Source organism: Emydura macquarii, unplaced genomic scaffold (assembly GCF_026122565.2).
Source record: "Emydura macquarii macquarii isolate MOO-44397 ecotype Brisbane River unplaced genomic scaffold, CSIRO-AGI_Emac_v2 contig_3220, whole genome shotgun sequence".
Taxonomy (NCBI): Eukaryota; Metazoa; Chordata; order Testudines; family Chelidae; genus Emydura; species Emydura macquarii.
In genome coordinates this window covers 5,913,394-5,934,301 of record NW_027133357.1, presented here as the reverse complement: position 1 = coordinate 5,934,301, position 20,908 = coordinate 5,913,394, and the positions used below count along the sequence as shown (strand labels likewise).

General features: G+C 53.4%; 1 protein-coding gene across 1 annotated transcript in view; it reads left to right on the top strand.

The window, feature by feature from the left end:
* Window positions 1–20,908, top strand: part of SCUBE3 (signal peptide, CUB domain and EGF like domain containing 3) — an 88,443-nt gene that overhangs the window by 23,524 nt on the left and 44,011 nt on the right. Inside the window, exons 4-6 of the mRNA XM_067531486.1 lie at window positions 10,141–10,275; window positions 18,053–18,178; window positions 20,767–20,883. Coding sequence (XP_067387587.1) covers window positions 10,141–10,275; window positions 18,053–18,178; window positions 20,767–20,883 — 378 coding nt within the window. The remainder of the gene's footprint in view (window positions 1–10,140; window positions 10,276–18,052; window positions 18,179–20,766; window positions 20,884–20,908) is intronic.

The window sequence follows — 20,908 nt, the reverse complement described above, 5'->3', positions numbered from 1 at the left end:
TATTGATGAGACAGTTACAGCTATTCTGTGCATGGACCTGCCATTTACTCTACGTCGTACAGCACCTGGCACAGTGGGGCCCAACCTGGAAATAAGAGACTGCAAAATTAATGCAGAAATAATAATACATGATTATTCTTTTCCTTGGATTGCGAATGATGTACCTTCAAGGAGGCAGAGCTCTGTGCCTCCACCTAGTGGGAGGAGCTAAGCTCCGCCGGTAGGGCGGGAGCAGCTGTTGCACATGGAGCAGGATGGGCGGACAGACGGAAGGCAAGCTTTCTTCCTGCGATCATCCCACCGGCCCAGTGATTGCCAGGGGATGTTCAGGAACTATAGGCCTGATAAGTGGGGAAGCTGAAAACCTACAGGATACAAGAGTCTCCCCCCCACATCGTCTAAAGGGGTGGGTGTGAATCCAAATAAATGAACCTGGACAGCTCCTGTCAGTCTAAGTCTCCAGACTGTCCTGAACCCAGGTGGGCAAATCCCCCGCTGGAGTCAGTGGAATAATTGACTTTGTGGTCCGTGGTGTAAATCCTGGCTGGCGGAGTGTCTGAGTCCCTCTTGTAGCTTTGCTTCCCAAAGCAGCGGCAAGGAGCATAATATAGGGATGGGGCTAAGCTGGGTAATGACCATCTGAAACCTTCTGACTCCCGCTGTTTCCATGTAGAGCTCCCAGTTGCCTGGACCAGTGCTTTGCAGATGATCAGGACACTTGGGGCTCGCCCGGGCCAATGGGCAGCCTGGTATCCTCAATAAATTTCAGGTGTGGGTATCTTGGAGGAAGCCCATGTCTTGGCTCTTCCTAGCTGAGCCAAGGTTCCTTCCCCTGTGGCTGTCAGCCCAGAGCTGGGATCCCCGTGGGGCTTTGTGCACTAGCAGGGGAGATGACTCTGGCTCAAGAGCTCTGTGTAAGCTTGGAAGCTTGTCTCTGTCACCAGCAGAAGTTGGTCCAGTGAAAGATACTACCTCATCTACCGTGTCTCGCTAATATCCTGGAACCAACCTGGCTACAGTCACACTAGAGGCAAAAGAGAGAAGGTGTGTCACTTTTCTGTAGTGTGGATCGGGTCCGGGAAATCTCTTGATCTCTCATTTTGTGCCGTCTGAAGAATCTTTTCTGCCCAGAAAATTGGCTTTGGAAATATCCAGAGTCCTGTTCCACTCTACAAGCTTCCCAGTGGCTGTGGCACCAGGAAGGCCAGGCACAAGGTCACATGGAATGAAAGGGGAGAAGACTCATCAGTACAACAGCAACAGTGTGTCCGATCCCCCGACCCTTGGTGAATTCAGAGTCAAAATACTGGTTCGCTTTTCCAGTACTATCTGAAAATCGTCCTTCCCAGGCTCAGGCGCCCTGTGCAGTCTGCTATGTAGCCATGCCGTGAGCTCTGTGCAGACAGTCTTCATGGCCAGCTCCAGTGGGAGAGCAGTGCACGCCTCACAGGTTTTCCCCAAAGAACTGGGAAACAGCATTCCTAGAAATTTTGCGTGTCATCAGCAAGTCCCGGCAAGTCTGCGGACACCACCAGCCAAGAACTGGGACTCTCAGCTGCCAGGGCGTCTCCCCGAGCGACTCATGCCGGGGGGCGAATCCTGGATCGACGGGGAGAGAGAAGGTTTAAGAGGAATCAAAATTTGGAAAGAAATCGAAAATAGAGAAGCACGAACAAGCATAATGGATGTGGAGAGTGTGATGAGCTGAAATCTGCAGGGCTCACAACCGCTTTCCATCCCCACCCTGCCAACCCTCCTTCCCTTCACAGCCTCACACCTCCCTTGCTCATCAACTCAATGCAGCATTACAAGAACTCCCCTGCACCCACTGTGATGTGCTGCCTGGTTTCCCCCTCTTCTCTGTTTAGATCTATCCTGGAGTATTCCAGGACCTTCTTTTGCTTTCCCATCTCCCCACCGTGCCCTCTCCCTGGCTCAGCTTGGCCTTGAAGCATTGCACTCTGATACACCCAGCTTGGTCATGCCTTCACATCTCCTCCTCCACCATCCTTGGCTCAGCCTTGGCCTCCAGCACTCTAGCAGCTCCCCTGACAGCCCAATTTCTGCCTAATCTCAGCTCAGTTCCACGCCGCAGAATCCAGCAAGTTATAAAATGATACAAAAATGTATTTTGTTGTGTCTGGATGTAGCAGTAATAACAGCAGCAACAGCTGAGACTCTTCAGAGAATCATCAGAGTTCTTTAAACACTGACAAATCATCAGTGAAATGCTGACTCCCCCTCCCCACCCACCCAACTACCCCCACTGCCCCGGGACCTTGTGCTGAAAGATCATAATCTCCCAGTTACATATTTCAGACACGTTATTTGGAAAAAATGCTGACAGGAGAGACAGCTGGCCCCAGATCTCATCCCCGGGGTGGTATCTGTGAGCACAGAACTGCTCAGGGGCTCAGAACTGGCAGCACCAAAAGATCACTCCCTGTTTGGGCCTGGGGTTGTTATTCCACAGGTAGGCGGCAGTGGAGTCGTAAGGCTGCTCCTCGTTCTGTAGCGGTGCTGGGAAGTCCGTGGATCTTCTGAGGTTGGGAGAGAAGATCTCTGCTTCTCGGCAGCCCTGCCCCAGCCTGGAACCCTTGGAAGGGCCCTGGGTACGAGCACAAAAGGTTCTGAAACGTGGGATCAGAGATGGAGCCGCTATGGTGCATCACGCAAGCAGAAGCTCTTTGCGAACTGCAGAGGGTGGGTGGAGAGCAGGACAGGTGTCGCCCTGCACCAGGCTGTGCAGCTCTAAATGATGCTCATAGCCCCCTTCATCCTCATGTGGCTGGATGCCATGCAAGAACTAGCCAGGTTAGTTCTCAGCTGCCCCCTCTGCAAGGCTGGTTGCTTGTACAGGTGGAGAAACCGAGGCACGGGGAGGCGACGTGACGTGCATTGTCGCACAGGTAGTGCGAGGGGGTAGGCAGAGCTGGAGGTAGAATCCAGGAGATCAGACAGCCAGCTCAGCATCCGGGGGATAGGAGGAGCCCATCACCGCATGAGATGGTCTCTGCCTGGGAATAGCATGAGGCGTCAGGAGGGTGGCCAGAGCAAAGGGGTAGACGTTCCCCATGTCTGCCCACGCACACACCTGCTTAGCCCTGAGTTTTAAGAGTTGCAGATCCCAACTGCCAGGAGAGTATCTGTGTATGTGGGGGAAACCAACGTGAGCTGCCTGCCCCGTAGGCCCAGCTGGTGTGTGAGCGTGCGTCTGGCAGGGACATTCTGCTTTTCCCCGCTACTTGAGAAGGGACCAGCCTCCATCGGATGCAGGAGCCCCAGCTGCCCATTCACTCTGCTTGTGCTTGAGGGTCAGCTCTGCACCTGCCAAAATAGATGAGTTAATAGCAAGTACAGCAGGGATGTTAAGCAGCAACCAGCGTGGGTAAATAATTCCCAGGCCAAAACAAACCCTGCATCTGCCTACAAAGGGGTCGCACATCCTGACTTTCCTTGTCACAGCTGGCCACCTGCCCTCCCATAGCACCTCCTTTCAGCAGCCTTAGGGTGGGGGGGTGGGTGGCACTGCGGCTATTAGCACCCCGGGGGTAGGGTAGAGAAGCCAAGGAGATGGAGCAATTTACAGTCAGTCTCACAGCAGATCTCTGTGGAAGAGGCACAAGCAGCCCCGTGCTGATTTCACCCTTGTTAGTGTCTGCTGAGGGGTCATTAGTGAGCTCATCACTATGGGGGGGGGGGGTTGTTATGCACACATACGTTTTGCATTAAGCATAATCAGTGGGATCTTGCGGTCCTTCCCGTTAATAGTGAGCCCCAGATTGACACAGCTGGAACCAGACTCGGGAGGGGTGGCTCTGCCTTCCTTTCCCAGGAGATGATGAGCCCAAGGAAAGAAAGCAAAGCCGGGATGAGGAGCGGTGGACGTCATGTGTTTACAGAGATCCTGGCTCCAGCGGGAGGGCCGGAATTCCACAGGCAGCGCAAAGGATGGGGGAGAGAGGCTGCTGGAGGGAACCAGGGGCCAGCGGTGATGGAGGGTCCTAGGCTCGCAACAATCTGCTTGACCCTTTGTGAAAGCATGGAGAAGGGGGGTCACTTCCCTGTTTTCTTTCCCCTTACTTGAGCCTCCGGCTTTGTCTTGGTTCCTCCCAGTCAGGTGCCTCCGCCCAGGAGCTGGGTGTTGGGTACTGAGGACAGGATGAGGCGGGAAGCTGGGATCCTGCCTTCTTGTGCTCCTTGAGGGCTGTGGGGCTCGCCTCAGCCACCGTCTCTCGTGGATGTTTGTTTTGGGGGACGGGGGCGAAGCAATATAGCCAACGGGAGGGAGAGGAGAGAAAAAGTCCGCTTCCTCTCCTCATGGATCTCTCTACTTTGTCCCGGCCGCTCACACACCCCTGCCTCAGCACCACTGCTCTTTGCTTGCCCAGCCACGTTCCCTGCCCGCCCACCGGGGACTGCTGGAAAATAATCCTAGGTTGCATGTGTAGACACCTTTCAGGCCAGGTCGTCAGTGGGTGCAGGTGATGTAGCACGCCAGTTTACACTAGCCGAGGATCTGGCCCATTATCCGTCGTTCTCCAAGGAGTGGGGTGTCTCCATTATCCCCCTTTCTCAAGCAAAGAAAACTGAGGCTGTGTCTTCACTGCAAAAAAAAAAAAAAAAAAAAAAATCAACGTGGTGTTCTTTACATCTAGAGAGTTCTCTTGATGTAAAATCCTAGTGGAGACAAGGCACAGATAATTATTACCGAGACCTGGCTATGTAAGGTCACCCCTGTCCCCCCCACCAGTAAAAAATCCAGGGCCTGTTTGGGCAGTGAGGACCTAGCTTAAGGCACATGGAGGCCCAATGACATGCTTAAGGTGTTGCAGTGAGTCACCCAGACATCCTGACTCCCGGCCTCGTTCCTGAACGCTGGACCATGCTGCCTCTGCCAGCTCAAACCCGCAGCCTGGGCACAGGTAACCTCAGTTCTCCAGGCCGCTTGCTTCAGCACATCCTCGTCAGTGCATTGAGGAGGGCATGTGTGATAGCAAGGGTGGGGTCTGAGCAGGGGGCAGAGTGCTAGAGTTGTTCCTGTTGAGACTTGTAGGGGATTGTCGGCAACTTAGACGTTATTAAAAGAAATTCCGCCATGCAACTCGCCCCCCTTCCCCCCCCCAAGATCTTGAGTGACCTTTTGAACCAGGACAGGAATTCAAGCCCTCGCCCCGCCACAGTGGCCTTTTGGCTTCTGGCTGTCTCCAGTGGGTTTAATAAAATAGGCATTAGTGCTGCAGGGTCTCATTTCAGCCCTCGGTTTGGAAGCGGTGCCTTGCCGTTCCCGTGTGGCGTTTGAGGGAGAAGTCGCAGGACGTTAAGCTCTTGTTATAAGTGAGGGATTTGAAGAGAGTTATTGGCGTGTACAGGACACAGCTCAGCTGGGACAAAACTCAAGCTAAGGCAACAGCCATCAAATAGGGCATCCCTTTGCTGCTTTGCCGCAGGCTTTCCAAACTGGCTGCTGCGGAAAACCTGGCTGGAGCTTGCTTGGTCCATGGAACAGCAAGAGAGAGAACATTTCCACAAGCAAAATTATTATTGAAGGGGGGAGGGGATCCAAGTGCCGTTTTTGAGGTGATGTGGTCATTTATTTTTCTCTTTGGCTTTTATCCCCACTCAGTCTCCAGATGGAGCCACCTTGTGCTGCGATCTTGGTTACGTTTCTTAAGCTAAGCAAGGTTAAGCTGGGGAAGTGCATGGGTGGGAGACCTCCTTGGAACACCTGGGCGGGAGTGGTGTCCCAGACCATGGGACTTCTGTTGGGAGTGAGGGCTGAGCCATCCTCCTAGTGGTAGGAGGTGCTGGGCTGGACTCTGGGTGGAACCTGAGTGGTGCAAAGGGCTGGAAGGCTGTCACATCAGTCCCTCTGCGAATTCCCCTGGTGTATGGGAGCTCAGAGCTGGCCCCGGCCTGTGCCACTCCACGCCCAGGTCTGGTGTGGGAGACTGGGGGCAGCATGCAGGGAGTGGGTTATGCTCAGCTGCCGTTCAGTCCCAGGGACACAGGACAGTGCAGATGTGCCCTGGGAATTGAAAAGCTCGTAACTGCTCAGCAAAGAAACTGGGCTGCTGCTGCCTTTTGGATTAGGTGTACAACTGAGGTGCAGGTCCCTTGTATTCAGGACAGATCTCCTGGCCCTTGTCCTAAAAGTAGGGATGCTAGCCCCAATATCCTGGGTAAATCCCGACTCGGGGAGTTACGTTGTGCTGAGCTAAATTTCCCCTGTCGTTTCAATGGGCTCTGACTCAGCTGTTGTCTGGTGTCACCACGCGCTGTTCAGAAGCTGTCGTACTCCATCCCAGGGATGGCTGCACGGCAGTGGCGGGTGAAGCGCCTCCTGAATCTCCTTCATGAGGGGCGCTGGAAGAATGAGCAAAGAAGTGCTTTGGAACCCTTGGATGGAAGCCAAGTGTTGGTGTCTTCTCTCTTCGCATCTCTCAAAATCAGTTTTGCGCCGTTTCAGTGAGAGACAATGTGGCGCTGGCCAGATGAAGAGTAAACCCCTAAAGATGGGGAAGAGACTTACTAGCATTGGACCTGGCTTTGGACTGCCATGAGCCCTGCAAATGCCATGGGATGCTCCTCTTTAGGAAGCCCTTATAGGGAGTGACCTTTCCCTCCTGCTTCTCTTGGCCATTCATGACTCTCCCCTGGGGGGTTTTCCACCTTTCTTCCATTCGGAGAAGCAAGTTATTGTACTTGGTGCGTGCTGGCCAGGATTGCCCAAAGGATGGCTGTTTGACTGAGCACAGGTAATGGCCCTAATGTGAGAGCCTGGCACGTGTGGGTCTGGGGGGAATGCCCCCACCGTATGGTTGTGTTCGTGTTCACTCTCTCGGCAGGGCCAGCACTCGGTGTTTTGCCAGACGGAGCGTAAAACATTTTCGGCACCGCGCCACCCCAGAGTGGCCGCCAGCCAGTCAGTGGAGGAAAAGGAGGGGTGGGGGAAAGGCCGAGTGGCCCAGGGATGTGACGCACCCCCCCTGGAAGGTGTCACTCAGGATGACTGATCACCTTGCTCTCCTGCCCCTAAAACCTGCCCTGCGTCTTAGCATGAGTGTGTGCATATGTGTGTCTCTGTGTAAGAGTGTGTGTGTCCCCACAGGCAGCTGTGTGTCTGTGTCCACCTGCCCGTGTAGGAGTTCATGCATGTCAGTATGTTTGTCTTGGGATGAGAAGGTATATGTGTGCATGTATGTGTCTGTCTGTAAGAGGGCATGTGTGTACTAGTACTGTATGCATCTTTGTGCGTCTGTGTATGGGGGAGTGTGTGTATTTTAATTAGCTGCTCAGACATTTGCTCAGGTTTTCAGGCCTGGTCTGGAATTCCTTCACTCCGCACGCTGTCATCGACCTGCTAGTCTAGCTTTCCGGAGTCCGCCCCACAGCCCCGTTGCTGATGTCCAAGGGGCTCAGCTTTCCTCTTAGCTGCTGGGTTTGAAACGCTCGAGTTCACAGGAGGTTTTCTTTGGCACTGGGCCTCTCGCCTCTCATCCTGATGCTTTCTCTGCATGTTTGGGGGGAGAGGTCTGGTCGCATTTCTTCTCTGCCCTTCACTGCTCTCTGGAAGAGGGTCCAAGTCAGGAAAAATCCCAAGATGGAGAAATTGCACCATCCCATACACCTAAGGGTTTCAGGCCAGGGTGGTAAGAGAGGATCTTCAACTCTGTTGTCTCACTGCAGCCCAGTCCAGCCCCCAGCGTAAGCCCCCACCATAAGATGGCCTGGTGTCTTAGAAGAGAAGATGGGCTGAGAATTCTTAGTCCCTAGAACTACAAATGTGTAGGGGGGATACTGGAATAACTCATCCGTAGGCAGAGCTACTGGTCTGGTAGGTTCAGAATGATATCATGAGTGCAGTCAGACATCCCAGGATTCAATGGTGGGTTGATTTGGGGGCTGGTAGGGGGCCAACTGAGACCTCTCTCTTTCTGCTAGGCTTGGTCCATTTTGCTACCTTCTCCTCCCACCTTTCCTTACCTCGCTCGACTGTTTGGCGACCTGTCCCGTCCTGTCTGACGCCTAGACTGGGGTGGCCTTGGGCAAGTCACTTTCTCTCTTGGTGTCTGGGTTCCCCATCCATACAACGGGGATAATAGCCTTACCTAACAGTCCATGGGAGGAGAGATATGTCCCAGATTGTGAAGTGCTCAGACATTATGGTAATGGAGGCCAGATAAGCGCCTTAGGTAGGCTGAGTTCTCTGGGACAGGGACTGTCCTTTTTGTGACTTGTCTCTACAGCTGGCGGCACAGCGGGGCCCTTGTCCTTGGCTGGCATTCCTAGGTACTAGCGCAGGGCAGACGAAGAAGGGTGGGAGTCCACGCCATTTTGAGCTGGTCCCACTGCCATTCTTCCCCTACAGGACTGTGTTTCTTGCAACGAGTAAGTGGAGGTACGAGTGCAGCTCCAAGGCAAGGCTTGCCGGCTTCTGTCTATCAAGCCAGCCTTCATTTTTGACTCCAGGCTCGATCTTTGGTCCTTACTGTCAGGCCATGTGGCATGAAGAACATCTGCGTGGATTGCTCAGAAGTGCGGTTCTTCACGTGCCCGTTGTGTTTGTGCACTTGTGCCGATGTCAGAGGCAGCTGGGTTCCTGTCCTGTCGCCAGCAGCTGCCGTTCACATCTGGCTAATAATTGGCTTGGATCTTGGCTGTCTAATAAACTTGTGGACTGTCGCAAGGCTGGCTGAGATGCTGAAAGTTTGACCCAGGAGATGTCAATGCGAACTGTGTGGCTAACTCCTCTGGTCAGCTTGAACAATCTCACCCGTGGTTTGCAATGAGTTGGAGTGTAGGGAGCGGGTCACAAGCTCAGCGCCACTGGGGGCACGCAACAGGCCTCTGTTAGACATTGCAGTGGAATGGCTGGAAACTGATCTACCCTCCAGGTCAGGGCTGGGCAGTGTGTGCGGGGAAAGCTTCCACAGCCTCTGCTCAGGCTGTACTTGTGCTGGGGGCTCCCGGAGACTCCACTCTCCAGAGAAAGCGGTTCTCACCAACCCCAAGGTCATTTCTGCCTCTTGGTCCCAGGCCTGGTGCAAGGGAGGCTGGAGCTCTCCTTCCAGCCAGGCTGAGGCTAAGCCAGCTGCACGCGGCAAGCAAACAGCCTTTGGGCTTTGTTTTATCAAACCAAAATCAGCAAGAGGGCAGCGACGAGACAAGGCTGCTGGGGAGTCTGAGTCTCTTCAGAATTAATTCTCCTAGTGAGCGCTGAGCTGAAGTTTCCCTGCTCCAAGTAACAAACGTCTGGTATTTTCAGGCCCGTGAAATGACTGGCGAAGTTGGCTGGGCAGCGGTTCAACCCAGATTTTCAAACCCAGTGACTAAAGTGAGACTCCAAAGTGCATATTCAGACACCTGCTGTGAATCAGTGGGATGGCTTTTCAGAACTGCTGAGCACCCAGCAGGTGTGCCTGTTACAGGGAGACGCTTCCCAGGGATTTAGCAGACAAAAACCTGGCCACTTATATCACCATAGAGGAAGGGGATTGAGCTACAGAACCAATGTTGTGTCTTGCAGCTAGAACAGGGACCTGAGTATCAGGACTCCTGGGTTCTTTCAGATCTGCCCCAGACTTCCTGGGTGATCTTGGACGTGTCACTTCCTCTCTCTTTACCTCAGTTTCCCCATGTACAGAGCAGAGATTATACCTGTCAGAGGATTTGTAAGGCTTTATTAACATACTAAATGTCTGTTCTGCAGTGTTTTATGAGAGCGGGTAAGTATCACTGGACCCATTTGTACAGATGGGTCAATCAAGGCACAGAGAGAGGAAGTGACTTGCTTAAGGCTCCACAGTGAGTCAGTGGCAGAGTCAGAAACAGAACCCAGGTGTCCTGATTCCCAGCCCAATGCCCTAGCCACTGAGAGATGCTGCCTCCCTATGTAACCTTTATGTGCCTCTGTTTCCCCATCGATACTACTGAGATGACTTTCAACCCTTTATCTAAAGCACTGGCAGGTCGCACTCCAAGCTCTTATGGGAGTCCCGGTGGATGAGAGCCAGTGTAGAACTCCCAGACATTAGTGCCATGCTGCGGGGGGGCATCAGGATGCAGCTGTCCTGAGACTGAGGGTGAACGTGGGGTGGTGAACATCATACTCATGCCCTCTCTTGCTTGCCTTTGCAGATCTGGATGAGTGCTCAGAGGGGAACGGTGGCTGCCAACAGATCTGCGTCAACATGATGGGCAGCTATGAGTGCCACTGCCGAGACGGCTTCTTCTTGAGTGACAACCAGCACACCTGTATCCAGCGCCCAGAAGGTTGGTCTTTAACAGCTCTAGCTCCCAGCCCAGTCGCTGAGCACCTTCCCCTGCCTCCAGCAATGGACTGCGGTAGGCAAGGAAGATGGGCAGTCACTGGGACACCACCGGTGGTGTCCCAGGCTAGAGAGAGGCCGTGGTCTATTGTCCTTGTTTTTGCTTGGAAGAACAGCCTTTGCACGTCTCAGAGACTGTGGGATCCAATCACCTCCTTCTTAGGCCCACAGCAGAAATCAGCTATTGGGACTGGGTGAGCGTCAGTCTCCTGTCATGGCAGAGGCTGGATATTGGTGAGCCTTGGTTTTCCCATCATCGTCCGTCCCTCCCTCCCCTAATCTTTGCAGAGAGTCACTTGATCCACACTGTGGCAAAAGGCATGCTGTGAGCAGCTCACGTCGCTGCTTGTACATTTGGCATGTCCGTTTGGGGAAACCCACCCTTTGGCTTCACAGGATTAAAGAGGCACCATCAGCTATCCTTAAACACAGGACTTAGTGGCTGTGCCCTCCTCCTAATGTACTTTATCTAGGGATTTATACCATGCCCATCACCATGGGATCTGGCCTCATATCAAGGTATCTGCCTCCTTTGAATTCTTCCATCACTGGTGAAAGGGGATGGGGGGAGGGGGATGGCAGTCATGCCAGCTCAGCAGGTGGAACAACTATTGCAGCTAAGCATTTTAGACACTTAATAGAGCAAGATGCCTGTCACACTGTGCCACAGGCTGGTTCGGTTTACACCAAGGGAGCAATTGTTCCCAGCAGCAGCTTTGGTGGGAGCGTGGGCTGCTGTGTTGGATGCTGGCTGTTGGGAAAGTTTATGGAGAGTCTGGACTCAGTTGCATATGAAACTAGACAAGCCCTGTGATCCCAGGCATCAAAGCCCTTGCAGGCCTCTTAATAAGGCACCTGAAACAATAACACCAAATGGAGCATGCTAATCCTTTTTCGGGGTGTTTTATTAAAGGAAAAGGTACCAAAAAACTCTGAAGACCAATCCACAGGAGTTGTCTTCTCTTGCCAGTGCTTGTATTGCTTTGCATTGATCCTGCCGTCTCCTTGTTGGGTCTAATTCCTTATTGTTTGAAGTAGCCTCTTAGATATGCTGGAAAATAGGGGCTTTGTTTCTCTACGGATCTTGGTCTTTTTGGCACGTATCCGTTTGGGTTTGCTCTTTCACTCCCCCTTTCCCTGGCTGCAAAAGCCCACGTAGTAGCTTTTATCCTTTGAGTTTCCACGTGGATTTCACCGACCGGGTGCCAGACTCCGTAAAAGTAGTGTGATGCGGTGGATTGAGCCAGGATCTCCTGCCTTCTGATCCTGGCTCTGACTCAGTGCAGCTGGTGGTTAGAGCAGGGCATTAGGAGTCAGGTGTTGCTTTCCTGTCTCTACCTCTGAGAACCACGGTGTGAACTCAGGTGAGTCCCTTCCCCGCTGGGCCTCAGTTTAAAATGGGGCTGATGCTGATGTACTTCTCAGGGAGCGATGAGGATGTTGTAACCCACCGTTAAATATCATGCATCCCCCTCTGTGTCTAGTCCACGGAAGAAAGGAGTCCTTTACAATGCCCAGCTGTGGGATTCGCCCTTTAGCTCATGCTGTAGCTCTAGAGAGGTGACCAGCGTGGAGGATGAGACACTCTCTAAGGCGCTAGGCATTGCTGTTCTTCAACCCAGCAAGCTCCTTCTGTGCAGAGGCGACCTACGTGGAGAGGAAGTTTAGCGGCTGTCTGCCAGATCTGGCCACCGGGCCAGCCTCCCGTTGCAAGTTCCTGAGCCTGGCCAAGTGCCTGCAGACTGCGAGAGCTGGCGTGGGGAACAAGCCGGGCCGGGTGCTCCATGCCATGGCAATACACATCATTGCAGAGAGCCTGTCGGGGAAGGAACATGTGCAGAGTGAACCTGCCCAGAGTCCTCCAGCCGTACGGGAGCCTTTCCATTGGACTCGGTCCCTTCCTTCTGGTGTCTCCTCCATCTCTTCCTCTCTCTTCCTTCTGTGCTTCTCATCCCCGGATGCTGCTCTCCACCCTTCTCTTGCTTGGACTCACCCATCCCCACAGTCCCTGCTGCTCTTCTATCTGCCTGTCTCTCTCCCTCCTCCCGTTAGAGCTGGACTCCTCAGAGCCAAACTGGTTCCAGCAAAGGGAGCTGTTCACAGGAGCATCTTCCGTTGGACTCAGCCCACACTTTCATAAGCCGCCACTGATTCCAAGGCCACGTCTACACTACAGAATTAAGTCGACCTCATTTAAGTCCGCATGCGGCCGCTGCAGTAATTCCATCACTTGTGCCCGTCTGCGCTTTGCTCTTTGTGTCAGCGGCGCGTGTCCTCCCCAGGAGTGCTTGTATCGCTTGTGCTGCCAGCCCGGGGCGTTGTGGGCAGAACGGCGCCCGAAGCCAGTCACGGTCGATGGAAGCAACGCAGCGTCTGTGCTGACACTGTCGACCTAACCACACAGACCTTGGCTCTGTGCCGCTCGTGGAGGTGGAGTTATTAAGTCGGCGGAGCAGGGCAGCTATGTCGGGAGGAGCTAAATTGAAGTGTAGACGCTTCCGTCGTTAGGGCGACGTAGGTGGCCGTGCAACGACCTAACTGCGGTGTAGACCAGACCTTGAGATGCCTGGGGCCTGAGTTTTGGCAGAGGTGCTGAGTGCCTGCCCTTCCCCTTGGTTTCAGTTAACGCCGTGGGAGCTCAGGACTTCTGAAAGCCAGGTCCCCAGTGTGTCTAATGTTGTGCGAGAGCCTGTGGATTTGTCATTGGCGGAGCTTGGCTGTGTGGTGCTGTTGATTCCCTTGGGGAGACTGCAGTCTCCTGGAGCGACATCAGTGTCCCGCATTGACAAGAGCTGCTGGCTCGCACCCACAGGCAGAGTGAGATTACTGCAATCAATCCTAGCCACCAGCAGAGGGGGAATATAAGGAAAGGCCAAATTCTGGAGCTTCTGAGGCTCTCAGCTGGACTGAACTCCAGTGTGATAACCCAGAGCAGTAATGCAAGCGCCTGCCCTCTGCCCCCAAACAAATCAACTCTGTCTGTGCCCCAAGCACCCCACCTCGCTGACATAGGTTTCTGTCTAGTTTTCTTGCCATCTCTGCACTTGCTCAGCTGCTTTTTAATGGGTAGAAAATACCCAGCAACAACTCACAGCTTGAGCACAGTGCTTGATGTCTGAGTTAAATAATGATTAAAGCCGCCCTTGCCCCCCCACCTTCCTTCCTCCATCTGCCCCTTTCAGCAGTTTGATTTACTTTTGTTACCAGCTGGAATTGCGTGTCTATAGATAAATGGTTTAAGGGGCAGGAAACATTGGCTAAAAGTGGGGGATAACTCAGCTGGCAGGAAGCAGAAGGCAAGTGGGAAGTGCAGGAACAGACAGGTGTGAAGTTTCTGTGGCTGATCCAGAAGGAATCCTGCCTTCTTGGCAGAGCCACGCTCCTCAGAATACTTAATCCCGCAGATTAGTGACAGAGGTGTGGAAGGAATGATAAAAACCCAGGGAGGCGGTATCTGCAGTACAGGATCGGAACTGGCCATTAAGTCGGTTATCCTGCCTCCAAGTATGAGCAATACTGGGCATGTCCATGAACGGCGAGGAATGGTCCGTAATGCACCTGGACACTTGGATGATGCAGACGATGGGGAGGAGTGGGAAGAGACCTTCATGACCTCTGTGCGTGATCAACCAGTCTCCCTACACCCTGAGGTTTGATCGCCCTCCTTTTGAGTCGCAATTGCCTCAGCACCTAGAGGCTGTTAACGAGCGAGGGAAGCCAGGGCTGGGGCCGCTCAAATTTAGGAGAACCAAAACTGAGACGAAATAAATGCAACTTAGGCAGCGAGTGAGTTCTAAAGGTGGGGGTTCCTTGTCCGAGAGAGCCCTGCATCTCTCTTTGGCACCCGCCACCTGGATGCTGCTGCCAGGTGTGATGTCCCCTGTTACTGGGGAGCTTCTTAAATGGAGGCAGTGTGAGAAGACCAACAGCCAGATGCACTACTGATCCTGCCGCTCAGGTCATCCAGACAGCCCTGCCTCGAAGGCCTGGCCCAGCCTACTCTGGGCTGCATGGAAAGCATGGGATGGATTCTCTGGGTGCTGGTCCCCTGGGGTCCAGAGGGGAGGATATTACGATGGGCGGTAGGGTGGAAAACACTCTGTCTGCTTGCATAACTGTATATGACCGCTTTGGTCAGGTAATTATCCTTGGCCCTTTTAAAGCCAACAGCCCCAGACAATAAGCCTTGCAAACTCCAGCCCCGTTGATCACACAATCTACTTGGGGACACCAGGTGGAGATGTGTAGGGAACTGGGCCCGCTGCATTTCAGCGTGGTACGCAGGATGTAAGGGGAAGGGTATGACTGTGAACTGACGGCTGGATTGCTCAGTTCTGGCATGAAGGTGCCTTGCCTGCATTCCCTACGGGCATGTCTTGCACAGGTGTGCCCAAGGGGCCTGGGTAAAGCACGGCACTAAGGAGCGGCCAGTGGAGCAGCCACAAGCCGAGTGGGGCTCAGCTGGGAGATACTTGAGCAGAGAGAGTCTCTGGGAGAATTTCTGCTGGGGAGACTCGTGTGCAGAGGGGTGAGATGATGCTATTCAAGCACATGGTGCCTGCGTGCGGCCAGTGAGACCAAGGTATTGCTGGGACAAAGGTGATGATCGGGAGGTGAAACAGGGCAGCTCACACCTGCTCTTCTAGTGTGAATGTGCAATGTAGCTCCAAGGAAGCACCTGCCACCTGTTGGCAAAGGAAATGTTAGTGACTTGTCCTGACTCCTACAGTGGCTTGTGGTCTGCTAATAATGTCTCTGCAGTACTGTGTATAGAGTAACTTACATTCTCTATAGTGCCAACATTTTACAGGTCAGAGAGAGGGGAATTGCTGCCTCCCGCCTGGACGTGCAGGCGTCCCCAGGATGGAGGGCAGCAGCTGGCTAACAGCTCAGCACAACGCTTTAGGGCAGCGAGCAGAGAAGAATACTGTGCCCAGGTGAAATTGCCACCTGCAGCTCTCCGAGCCTGGGGCTGGGCCAGCATGCCAGAACAAAAGCCCTCCTACTCTTATATGGACTGCTAGGGCAATTTAATGACCGCACGTGTCCTTGGGCATTGCATCAATACTGACTTGAAGGACAGAGTCAGCAACGGGCCCTCTCTGCAGCACATGGGTTTATTTTGGAGGTCTCCCAGCTATATACTAACCCAGCATTGCTGGTGAGAGCTGCCAGGATCAGGACCCAAGGTGGTATGACTGCAGGATGCATAAGCTATGGCAGGTAGTAAATTGCAGCAATAAAAAGCGAGACAAGCCACTATTTGGATGGGAGGCAAAAGGATTTAGCTGTTTTTCCCACCAACAAACAGCTCAGAAGTACTGCCTGTGCAGAGCAGATCTCACAGGGCAGGAGCCGGCATTGGTATTAAAGGAGAGATTGAGCTTTAAGACTGAAGAGAGAAATCTCTGCTCCAGGGACAGAATTGGGGCCACTGAAAAGGAGCTCCGCTCTGAGCAGAGTGGGGGTTTTCAGAGCCTGCGTGGAGGCCTGGACTAGTGTGGTTTGAACACAGGATGGTTGTAATTATGCACAGCTTGCCTGCCACTGCAATTAGAGATGATCACCATTATCTAGAGCAGAGCCGCGCTGGATTTGCCTTGTAGGTGATGTGAAGACAGCATGTGCAAGGCAGACAGGGTCCAGCCATTGCTGCTTTAACCCCTTCTGTGCAGACAGATGGTGTAACCTTAGGGGGATCCGAAGAAGTGAGATGAGACCACATGGTCAAAAAAGCCCAACAGACTGTACTGTAGCCAGAGGCCTCCCTTATGGCTGGCGACAGGCAGCCCCGTCCCTCCAAAGAATACTGTATCAATTCCCATGTCCCCCAGCCTTTCTGACAGCACCCACCTGCTGGACAGCCTGACCCGTGGGGGCAATAGGTCCTTCCCGCGCTGCTGCTTGTCCCAGGCATGCTGGGCGGAATGTGCATTCGGGGATTCCCCCGCCTATGTCACCGCTTGATGTAGCAACGTTCCACGGGGTGCTGGTGCTTCTCGACTGGGCTAGCACAGAGCCCAGCATTCTGGAACTTGCCCGTCCCTGCGCTCCCTCTGGGCTGGCTGTGGGGTGTGTTAAACGTTACGTAAACTCCTCTCTGCTCCATTCAACACCCGCTGAACCCAGCTTTTTGTGGCTGAGGTTACGAGTGACCTTTCCTTGTCTCCCGTCACAGCGAGGCAGACTGGCTCTGGGTGTCAGCAGTGCCTCAGCCATGGGGCCAGGCCCGAGTCAGGGATCAGGCAGGGAGGAAAAGGAGCCTGTCCTGTTGACTGCAGCTGAGCCAGGGGTTGCGGGGGAAGTGTGCGTGGGGACCAGGGCAGTAAGGCAGGGAAGGGGAGAGCCTGGATAAGATAACAAAAGCCATAAGCCCAGCAGCTCCCTGAACCCTACCCCCTGCCCTTTCCCCTGCCGCTCCTCAGGGCAGCCAGGATGTAAATCCTGTCTCGGTTGTCAACATGTAATGCAGCTCATGGGCACAGACAGAAGTTACCCTGCAACCCGCACCACGCTGCTGACTTAGGGGCACGAACTGAAATGGGAACACGAGCTGGTGCTGCCGCCGCCTGGTCCCTGGCTCCTTTTCCCTATCTCCGGTCTCTTTGTTACCCAGCATAAACAGTGCTCTGAGTGTGTGAGTGTGTGAGTGTGTGAGTGTGTGTGTGTGTGTGTGTGTGTGTGTGTGTGTGTGTGTGTGTGTAATCACAACCATACCTAGCCACATTCCCATTTCCCTCCCTGCGCATGGGGCACGGCTCTGGGAAGCCTCCCTGGCAGGCAGCCCCTACATGGCATTCACGCCACATTAGGGTATCTACCCCAGCAGGCCAGGCCCCGTCCAGTGTGACAAGCATGTCCGACCCTTCGGCTGCTCTGAGCCCGCCCGGCGCTGTGTGCAGCGCTGTTAACGGCAGGCGGCCGATAGGGCGATGGATGCTGCCGGGCTGGGGACAGAGCTCTGGACTTGGCGTCCATCGCGCCAGAGCGAAGCCAAAATAACCCGGGGTCCTGAGTCAGCAGCACCCTGTTTTCTGCGCAACCTGGACAGCCCCGCCAGCGGCGTCTGCAGCTAATGTTGCCTCCGGCCCGTTGAGAGCCAGGAGAGAGAGCCAGCACCCCGAGAGCTGCCCAGTCCCTCCTGGGGAAAGTGCCCTGGGCACACAGGACTTCTTGTAGGACTGCTGAAACCATTGGGGAGCAGAGCATGGGGCTGGGAGGGCGGGGACAGGCCAGAGCAGGGGATGATAAATGGAGAGAGGCTATGGATGGGTGCTGGGGAGGAAGAACATGGGCCTGGGTTTCAAAGGTGGGTGAGGCATGTCCTGGCTGGAGCTGTCCTAGGCTAGCAGGTGGGGTTTGAAGGGAGTCGAAGGTATTTTGGTGTGCAGGAGGTGCGCACATGGGGTGAGGAGGTTACAGGCGGGCTTGTCTTTGCTGGCTACGTGGACAACTGGCCTCTGAGAGCCTGCCACAGGGTGACGGGATGCTTCTCCCCAGGCACTCGCAGATAGCCGAGTTTTCTGTGTGGGCTGGTCTGGGCTCTAGGCTGTGCCCAAGAGGCCGGTCACCTGGCCCCTCTGAGTTAGTGACTGTCTTGTATTCAGCCCCACCTGGTGTGAGAGAAGCTCACCCTTTGTCCCCTAGACTCTCCCTGGCCCTGTGGCCTGAGCCCTGCAGGGGAACGGTGGAGCTTTTATGAGCTTTCTTCTCTCTTTTAGAAGGAATGAACTGCATGAACAAGAACCACGGCTGTGCCCACATCTGCCGGGAGACCCCCAAGGGGGGCACCGCCTGCGAGTGCCGGCCGGGCTTCGAGCTCACCAAGAACCAGCGGGACTGCAAACGTAAGAGCCCAGTGTCTGGCTGTTCCTGGCCCCCACCTTGGCTTGTGGCTTCAGCGTGAGGGGGGCAAGCCCAGCCTTGTGTCATGAGACCCTCCCCCTTTCTTGGGGGCTTTGCTCCATGGCGAGCACCCTTCCTTTATAAAAATAACACGTGGCTCTCCAGACTCCCACCTCCAGCACCTACCCAAGGAAATGAGCCCAAGATCCCTGGCACCCACATTTCCTGCATTAAGCTCTTGACTCAGGAATCTTTATGCCATTTCCTCCTCCTCCTCTAAGCACTGGACAATGCTGCTCTCCCAAAGACCCAGATCCCTGCCTCCCAGTCACCCTGCTTTAAGCTCTAGACCGCCCAGAGCCAGCTGAAGAACCCAGGAGTCCTGACTCTCCTCTTCCTGGCTCCTAATAAAAGCTTAATAACACCCAGTTCCCCAATGGGTTGATTTTCTGAGGTTTAAGGGCCATGTCTCCAGCCAGCCTCCTTAACTGCCCTTGCGGCATCTGTTGTAGATGCCTCTGTCTGCCTGCCCCACTTTCCAGTGGTTGGCATGTGCCCTTGTGTCTGTGGGCACGAGCCTCTGCCCGCACAGGTTGAGGTGACCCCCGGATAATGCAGAAGTAATTGAAATGGGGTCCCAGAGACTCCGCATCCCCCAGTGAGATCTTTACAAAATCCTATTGCTCCCTCTTGAGAGAGCTGCAGAGTTCATTCTCTTGCAGAGATGACGGACCAGAGTCGCCAGCGGTATAACGCTGCGTGGATTTCAGGTCACTGCACTTCATGGGCTTACACCAGGGCCAACCCCGCTGTCTGATCAGCCTTATTCTTAGAGTATTATCTCACCCTAGCACAGAGAGTGTGATTAGCACCAGAAAACCACAAGAATCATCCCCCTGGGGACTTAGTGTTGTCAGCCCCTCTCATCTCAGTCCAGGAATTCAGTGGTGCTGCCAAGATTTTAATTTAAAAAAAAAAAAAAACTCTTTTATTTATTTGATTGTTATTTTATTTGCTGTCATCAGCAAGGATGAAATGGAGTTTGAATCCAACAAGCCGATTCTCACTCTGGGCTAAGTTAAAAGAGCAACTTGCCTCCGTGAGAGTGTCGGGTAGGATTTTCAAAGGACCTAAGTGACTTAGGAGTTTTTGAAAATCCCATGCATTCCCAAGAACAAACTTTTTTTATTAATGACTAAGCATTACCATGCAATACCACATCAGTGGCCCATCTAGCCCAGTCTCTGATAGCAGCAAGTACTAGATGCCTATGAGAAAGATGCAAGATAGCCCATGGTAGCTCATTCTGCCAAGATTTCTGCAGGAAAAGCCGGAGACGTAGAAATGCCTGATGAGGATTTCTTTCAAAGATTATGGCTGAGACTTTCCCAGCTGCCTAGGGGATTGGGAATTGGGCATCTAAATAGACTAGGTAGAATTACATCTCAGCCAAAAAATTTCTGCAAACCCTGGATTTTAAGTCCTTTCATAAATTTTAAGTTTAAACCATCAAAGGTCTCCCTGAGCAGTCTTAAATCTAAACCCTGTTCTGTGTATTTGGGACTGTCCTATCGGTTCCTGTTCCTGTAGATTCTAAGCCCACGTGGGACCACTGTGATCATCTAATCTGACCTTTTCCATAACAGGCCAGAGAATCCCAAGCTAATTACTATCATTTTCATTTCTGCTGCTAGGGTTTCCTGGGAATTTGCAGTTGGTACCTCCAGCACCAAAGGGAGGAAATCCACCACTTGGCCACAATGCCAGCTTCCTACTTCCCCTTTGAGTTGTCTAAGGGATTGTCCACCAATTAGTGCTTAAACGGTAACGAATTGCAGTCACTACCAATCTGGGCCAAGATTTTCAAAACTAACTCGCAGTTTTGGGAGCCCAGTTTGGGGCACCTGAATGGGCCCTGATTTTCATGGGTGAGTCTTCAGCCCTTTCTGATATTCAGGCCCTTTTAAAAGATCTCAAGTCAGGCACCCAAAATCGCTGGTCACTTCTGAAAATCTTGACCCTAGACTAGATTTGAACTTGCAATCTAAGGTGGCAGGATCTAGATCTGATTAACGCTAGAGCCATTCATTCCTTTCACCTCATCTCGGTGGGTTTTCTCACGCAGCACTGTCTTCCACCACTAGGATGCCAGTTCAAACCTGGCCCAGCTGGGTATTAAATGAAAATCGCTACCATGGGATGGTGCGTTGGCCAGTGTGAAAGGAGGCTGGGGAGATGAGTTTCAGTCCAGTTCCCAGTTGGCAAGTGTCCACATGACAAAAAGCTGTCACGGTTGGGAAGAAAGGCCAGAGACAGAAGGGGCCCTAGGGATCGAATGCCTGTATCACATCCTTACAGATGATCTACATGGCTTGAACATCTGGCTATTGAGTCAGATGGACCAGTGACCTGTTCCGGATGGCTGGCTGAATGGAGTGTTTAGCCTGATTCAGTGTGGCAGGAGGTGGGATGCTGGCATAAGGGAAAGTCTCCAGGCAGTTTGCGTCGCCCGGCTCGTGTGTATTCCGGATCACATGTGTGCTCTAAACTGTTGCCGACTTCTTGACTGTGGGTTCTTTGCCCCCTGCAGTGACCTGCAACTATGGAAATGGAGGGTGCCAACACACGTGTGACGATACAGACCAAGGGCCCAAGTGTGGCTGCCATGTGAAGTTTGTGCTGCATACTGATGGCAAAACGTGCATAGGTAGGTGAAAGCTGCAGCTTAGATC